Below are 7,500 nucleotides of genomic sequence, written 5' to 3' on the forward strand. Positions count from 1 at the left end.
GAATGCACACGGTAGATCAAGTGACCTTATGGACCAAAAGGCCACAGGGGACATTGGCACAGATTGGCCTCGGCTACTGGCAGTCCAGTAGAAGCCGGTCGCTGCTGGCTCTCCCTGAGGCGTTGACTCCCCCACAACCACCCATCAGGGACGGGCAACCAATACTGCAGCAGCAGCAGTAAAGTCGAGGCATTCAAAGGGGCCACATTTTCTTGTGTTTGTATGTGTGCTTGTGTTTAAAGAGAGACCACGGGTGTTTGTGTGTGTCTAAGTGTGTGCTTGTGCTTAAAGCGAGTGCGTGCCAGTGTGTGTGTGGCTGTGTGTGTGTGTTTGTGTGCGTGTCTATGTATGCTTGTTTGTGCATCCATGCCTGTGTGTATGTGTGTGTGTGCATGCGTGCCCGTGTGTGTGTGTGTGTGTGTGTGTTAGTGTGTATGTGCTTGTGTGTGTTTGTGTGTATGCAAGCGTGCCTGTGTGTGCGAGCGTGCCTTTGTGTGTATGCTTGACTGTGTGTGTCTGTGTCTGGGTCTGTTTGTGTGTGTGTGTATGTGCATGTGTACCTGTGCCTGTGTACCTATGAATGAGTGTGTGTGTGTGTGTGTGTGTGCTGAGGGCGTGCACGTAGTCGGGAGCCCAGAGCGGCTGTTCTGACGGGGCCCGTGTGCGTGTCACATTGCTCCCTGGTTACTGTTGGCCCGTGGCCCCCTGACCCCTCAGGGGCCTTCATTTGCACCTGGGTGCCAACCCCTCCATCACTGTCCCGGGACCGCCGCTCTGCGGACCTGTCACACAACTCACCTGTGACATCACCAGGGGCCCATTCATCTTGTCCATGAGTGGACCGCAGCGGTATTCGGCCCCTCACTGCCGCCCTGAACGCTATGCCCTCTCTAGTGCTGTACTGTACCGGGCGGCTTAACCTCTCAAGTACTGTACCGGGCGGCCTAACCTCTCTAGTACTGTACTGGGCGGCCTAACCTCTCTAGTGCTGTACTGTACCGGGCGGCCTAACCTCTCTAGTGCTGTACTGTACCGCGCGGCCTAACCTCTCTAGTGCTGTACTGTACCGGGCGGCCTAACCTCTCTAGTGCTGTACTGTACCGGGCGGCCTAACCTCTCTAGTGCTGTACTGTACCGGGCGGCTTAACCTCTCAAGTACTGTACCGGGCGGCCTAACCTCTCTACTGCTGTACTGTACCGGGTGGCTTAACCTCTCTAGTGCTGTACTGTACCGGGTGGCTTAACCTCTCTACTGCTGTACTGTACCGGGCGGCCTAACCTCTCTAGTGCTGTACTGTACCGGGCGGCCTAACCTCTCTAGTGCTGTACTGTACCGGGTGGCTTAACCTCTCTAGTGCTGTACTGTACCGGGTGGCTTAACCTCTCTAGTGCTGTACTGTACCGGGCGGCTTAACCTCTCTAGTACTGTACCGGGCGGCCTAACCTCTCTACTGCTGTACTGTACCGGGCGGCCTAACCTCTCTAGTGCTGTCCTGTACCGGGTGGCTTAACCTCTCTACTGCTGTACTGTACCGGGCGGCCTAACCTCTCTAGTGCTGTACTGTACCGGGTGGCTTAACCTCTCTAGTGCTGTCCTGTACCGGGTGGCTTAACCTCTCTAGTGCTGTACTGTACCGGGCGGCTTAACCTCTCTAGTACTGTACCGGGCGGCCTAACCTCTCTACTGCTGTACTGTACCGGGCGGCCTAACCTCTCTACTGCTGTACTGTACCGGGTGGCTTAACCTCTCTAGTGCTGTACTGTACCGGGTGGCTTAACCTCTCTACTGCTGTACTGTACTGGGCGGCCTAACCTCTCTAGTGCTGTACTGTACCGGGCGGCCTTACCTCTCTAGTACTGTACTGTATCCCTTAAACAACTCACCTTTCTGTCCCCGATACTGTACCATTCATGTGTTATGTTCTGCGTACCCACAAAAGCAACAGACAGAGGGGTGGGTGGGCGGACAGAGGGACAGGCGGACAGAGGAACGGACCAATAGATGTACTGATAGACACATCGATAGATCTTCATGAGTTTATTCCAGGTCAGAAGACTGCTGCTACCCATATACACTACAAGTTAATGAGTAGATATTCTGGTATTAAAATAGGCAAAAGTAAAGCCAAGTCTTCAGGGCTCCATGAACGATGAGGCCCCCTGCGTGCCGTTATCACGGCTCACGTTGTTATGAAACCATCGCCCAGCGGTTCCCCTCCAAGGGGTTCACGGCCGGGGTCGATACACGGGGGCCCGGTCCCTGACGCGGCGCTGGTAGGGTGGCGTTAGCCGTGCGTCACACCGCTACGCAGATTGTAACAAAAGGGTGTCAGCGATGGACAGCGTTGGGGGGTTGGTGGTCGGGGGCATGGGGAGGGGGGGTCGCTACCCCCCTCCAGAAGGTAGCGATGTTGCTAGTTCTATTTCGATGGCGTGTCAAAGGAGCGGGGATTCACTTAGCACAGGTGTGGCGACATTGTTGTTTGGAGAAAGCTCATAGGCTAGGCCGGGGCCAAGAGTGGATGGTGGACGTTTGGGGAAAACGCCAGTGGGTGAAAAGTGAGACTAGCACCTTGGGACCAAAAACTGGGGGAGTTTGGAGGAGAAAAAGTGGCCCCTTCCTCCCCTGCTACATTTGTAGACCTGTGGTTGTTTGTGTGTGTGTGTGTGTGTGTGTGTGTGTGTGTGTGTGTGTGTGTGTGTGTGTGTGTGTGTGTGTGTGTGTATGTGAGACAGAGAGTGTATTTGAGTTTGTTTGTGTGTATTTCTTTTTTCCCTGTACATATTAGCCTATATGAAACCTGTGATATTAATATATTATTAATACTAATTTGACAAAACAAAGCCAAATTATTACCATCATAAACAGTCTAGACCTTCCCCAGCCTCACCAACACACCTGACGATTGCCTATATTATTATTATTATTCAATAGCCTATATTGGCTATATATATATTGGCTATATAAACCTACAACACCAGTTATCTAGGTTTACATCTTTCAATTGGAATTGCTATATGCAGCACCATTTTAGACACTGGAAGTTGTGAGGGCGTACCGAGGAAATAAAGTTGTACGTAGCGTTCAACTGCATGGAACTGATCCCCAGTCCAGACTCTTCTGGACTGGGTGGTGGCCCCACCTCATTTGTGGCAACCGCACAGTCCACTCTCCTACCGCAATGTTCGCCCTACCTCAATGTAAGAAACCTTCTTTTAAACAGACCTCTGCACTTGGTTGCTTGGTTTTAAAGCACTTTGTTTCTAGATCTCGTTGTGAATTTAATTTGAATGTTGAGGTCAGAGCCCAGCTTGTTGAGAGGAAAAATCTCTGTTCCTTAGAGGTATGCCACATTTGACTCCCTCCCTTTATATAGTTGACTCGGCTCCTTTTTATGGTTCATAGAGGTATAGAGTTATAGCTCCTAGAGCTATACCCGGCCCCCTATATGGCTGGGTTATTTTTATGTTTCAAGTTAGTCACGCAGCACTCGTTGCTATCTGTATAGTAACACCAATTTATCTTTAGTTGGATTGTTCTCAGTCTCACACGTGAGTGGCTGTTAAAAAACCTGGTTGCTATACTGGTACATGTGAATATTGTAATGATATTGGGTTATAAAATACATGACATTAGTATGGACATGTTGTCTGTGGTTGTTACTGTGGTGTTCAAAGTTCTTCAAAGGAAAAACATTTGGCATGGGTGATATGGAAATCAGTATGTCATGCACACAGAATAAAGGAGCAAAAACATGTAGCTGGCAAAAACAAAGAAAATCTTTAATTTATTATTAAATGACATAAATAAACTTATCATGATTCAAAATACAAATAGATAGGTATGTACATGTGGATTTTTTTTGTTTCTTTCAGGGGAGTCTTTTGCCACAACCCTTCGAGAATGCAAAGGCACTTAAAGTTTTGAGATCAGAGAAGGCACACATTGGACTGCGATCACAAAAAGGCAAAATATATATTGAAAACAATGAAGACGTCCGTTAATGTATACTATATACACACATTTACATACTTTATATGTTAGCACAACCAAAATGACCTCTTAGATATTCTTTTTAGTACTGGGGGGGAAAAGCCTGTAGAAGATCTTGATTGGGCTACTTTAGTCAGAACTCGTAGACGTTCTTAAATAAACTTTTATTATGAAGGAAAGTAGCATCCTTCAGGAAGAACTAGGATGGATCGTTTTGCACCACATGAGCAAAACTGTTTCCCAAACGCTGCGAGCAATTCAAATTATAAATAATTAGTATGATACCCGCTAGGGTATCATACATTGCACCTTTAAAAAATGTATTGTATAGTTCTTTCAATTCTATTTTCCGAAGAGGGTGGGAGGGGGATCATATAGCATGTCTGAGGCATGACATCAATACAACTAAGTGTACGTTTAAGGGTTTTCAAATCCCTAAACGAAAAAAAGGCTTTTCAAAAATCTCAGGAATGGAATATGAGGGGCCCGTTCAAACACAAGAGTCCAGGCTGCTAGTTTTTTTTTTTGGGACAATCTCTCGTCGTCTTTTTCTCGATTATTGTAATGTTTGATGCTTTGGGTCAATAGTCCGTCTCCTGAAGAGGCATCCAGGCATAGAGAGGCAGGGGGGGAGAGTGAGAGAGAACAAGAGAGAGAGAGAGAGAGCGAGAGAGAGCGAGAGAGAGAGAGAGCCTAGCTACTTAGTAGCTCTGCGCCACAGGGGCCCACGACGCCGTCAGCCTGGCGATGGAGCTCTCGAACTGGGCCTCCCCCACCCCGCCCTCCCCCAGGTTGGGGTCGTACATGGAGGAGGGCGAGGAGACGGGCAGGGAGGAGGTCAGGCCCGTGTACGAGGATCCCCTCAGGAACTGGGAGGTCAGCCCCCCCGCGATGGACCCCGAGGCTGAGCCCGAGGGGGTCAGGGTGGTCCCGGCAACAGACCATAGGCTGGGGTACTGGCTGTGGGACAAAAACATGAATCCATCATCATCCCATTCTGTTGCACTTCACCCAGTCATGATCATCAGCATTATTCTGGTTTAGTGGTTGCAGACGGCCACCTCCTGGTCGCATGTCTCTGAGTCCTCCCCGGCCTGTCCCACAATGCAATGCGTACCCAGCAACGCTCCGCCTATTCCTCTCTATCCTCACTGGCAAAAACGAGATTTGGATTGGCGTAATGGTGACGCATTGCATTGTGGGGTGGCAGGCTATCCTAACCCAGGAGTCCACTTAATACAACACAGAGGTTCTTAGGTAGGGACGTATGGCTGGGTTGGGTGTTGACGCTTACCTTCCGTTGGAGGTGGCGTTGGAGGTGTGGGACAGGGTGCCCATGCCCGTGGAGTTGGGGATCTGCAGTGACGACCAGCTGTCGTGGGCCGGCAAAGAACCGGAGGTGTTGTCCATGTAGTTGTCTGATGGGGCAAAAAGAATCAATCCAAGGTCAGTTTATTCGTCGATTACATCCATCCATCCATTGGCCATGGGATCTCTTAGGATTGGGTCACGGCCACATAAATGTAGCTAACTTTTGAAGGCGCCTGCTTCTCTGAACATGTCCCACTGCTTTGACCGAATTCCCGGTCAAATCAGAAAAGGGGTGAAGATAATCACGGGTCGTATTTTATGAATACGATCCCGGACTCTTTTTTGAGTGGGGTCCGGCGGCTGTACTCACTGGTGTTGGGAGTGCGGTGGGGGTAGTGGGTGGGGTACGGGGAGGTCCGGTGGTTCCTCAGGCTGGAGTAGCGCTCGCAGTAGGAGCCAGACGAGTGGGGCGCCGTCCCATTGAACTGGGTAGGGCTGCTGCTGGGGCAGATGGGGTTCTGGCCCGGGAGGAACCAACCGCCAACTGAGAAGGACAGACGTACAGAGGTCAGATACTGCGCTGATGTTCAGGGTGGAGGAGTCGGGTGGAGGCCTGGGTGGGCTGTGTTGTTGGTGGTTGTAAGGACAATGGGAGATCGGTGCTTTTGCTTGTGAATGGTTGTGGTAGAGCTGTATGGTAGTGAACAGTATGTAAAACAGAGTTCTAGCAGTAGGGTAGAAGAGTATTGTACTCACGTTGAGAGTAGCCAGACTGCTGGTTGTCCGCACTGTGATCAGGAATGTCCTTATGGTCGCTCCTAAAAAAGAAAGTCAATCATGGTTAAAATAAAAACACTTAAATATCTGTAAACAGCTGAAGAGTGGAATAACATATGCAGCCAGCCCTGTGTTGTAAACAATTTCAAGTTGGGTTTTTTTTTCTTACCTTTCTTTTGCATCCAAGAACGCTTTGGCAAACGGATTGTGCTTGATCTTGAGAGCAGTGATCTGTCGGGAACGGAAGACGGGATTTAGTTGTTAAAAACAAGGCCCCGCTGTTCAGCTCACCACTTGTATATGTTCAGTCTTTCAATGGATGCACTTTATCTTCCAAAGAAAATGAAACAACACAACATTAACACAAACTAAAGACTAAACAACCCAAACTAGTAAATCGATTGAAATACATTGAATGTCTCAGATGAGATTCAGTGTGTTTTTAGAGCTCACCTCCTCGTTCTGGTAGGCGGTGACGGCGATGAACTGGGTCTCTGGGAAGGACTGGCTGCTGATCATCTTCTGGATGCCCCCCACCTTCACGATGTGGATACGCGGCTCGTACTTATGCAACGAGTTCAACATGATCTGTGGGGTGGAAAAGGAAGAAGCGTTGTTAATGATGTGGATCAAATCAATGTTTATTTTATTTATTCATCATTATTATTTACAAAGTGTAAAGCCGTTATAACCATTTAGTTTTCAGTATTTTTAGAGGTGCGGTTATCAGAAGCCTTTTAAAACATATATTATGAACCGAGTTCTTCATAATAATCAATTACAAGATCAGTGAGTAGTGGAGACATGACCCGAGCTATCATAAATACTTATTAAAATTAACTATTTATTTTAATGCAAATATTTCCATTTAGCTCATTATAGCCTACTTATTACAGCCTAACATTCTCTGTTAACACAACAAACACTGCGGGCCTCACCTGTCCGCCGCCGTTGAGTTTGTTGGACAGCTTGACTTTGCTGAAGGAGACGGGGGCCTTCATCCAGTGGGCCCCGAAGTTAGGGGAGTCGGGGTGGATGTACACGCAGCTTGGGCTCTGGGGCTCCGGCTTGCCCCCGGGGACCCACTCCCCGTTCACGTACTTCCAGCGGTTGTTGTCAGCTGCAACAAAGTCCAGCAGGACGGAGTACATGGCGTTGGGGTCCAGCCCGCTGACGTTGGCCCTCAGCACGGGAAACATCCTCCTTTGAAACGCAACAGCAAAACACAAACGTTTCGATTCGTTCACTCTTCATCTTCAATTGTGAAAATAATTGCCTTTCATACAAAAACAGGGATACATCCTTAAACCCTATGTGTTTTTTAGACCCTATTAAACCAGTACAATATATGTTCAAATTAAAAAACACCTTTTCGATTCCCACCAACAAGACAAAATAATCCTTTGGATATAAACCAA

The 7,500-nt window shown here is 48.5% G+C and overlaps 1 protein-coding gene across 1 annotated transcript in view; it reads right to left on the reverse strand.

Annotated features, from left to right (window-relative positions):
* Positions 1–4,695: 4,695 nt before the first annotated feature.
* tbxta (T-box transcription factor Ta) overlaps positions 4,696–7,500 on the reverse strand; it is a gene marked incomplete at both ends in the record, with an annotated part of 3,124 nt that continues 319 nt past the window's right edge. Inside the window, 7 exons of the mRNA XM_079749534.1 lie at positions 4,696–4,954; positions 5,289–5,412; positions 5,676–5,849; positions 6,062–6,123; positions 6,252–6,313; positions 6,536–6,670; positions 7,021–7,285. Coding sequence (XP_079605660.1) covers positions 4,696–4,954; positions 5,289–5,412; positions 5,676–5,849; positions 6,062–6,123; positions 6,252–6,313; positions 6,536–6,670; positions 7,021–7,285 — 1,081 coding nt within the window. The remainder of the gene's footprint in view (positions 4,955–5,288; positions 5,413–5,675; positions 5,850–6,061; positions 6,124–6,251; positions 6,314–6,535; positions 6,671–7,020; positions 7,286–7,500) is intronic.

The sequence above is a fragment of the Pollachius pollachius genome, assembly GCF_949987615.1.
Source record: "Pollachius pollachius genome assembly, chromosome: 13".
Lineage (NCBI taxonomy): Eukaryota > Metazoa > Chordata > Actinopteri > Gadiformes > Gadidae > Pollachius > Pollachius pollachius.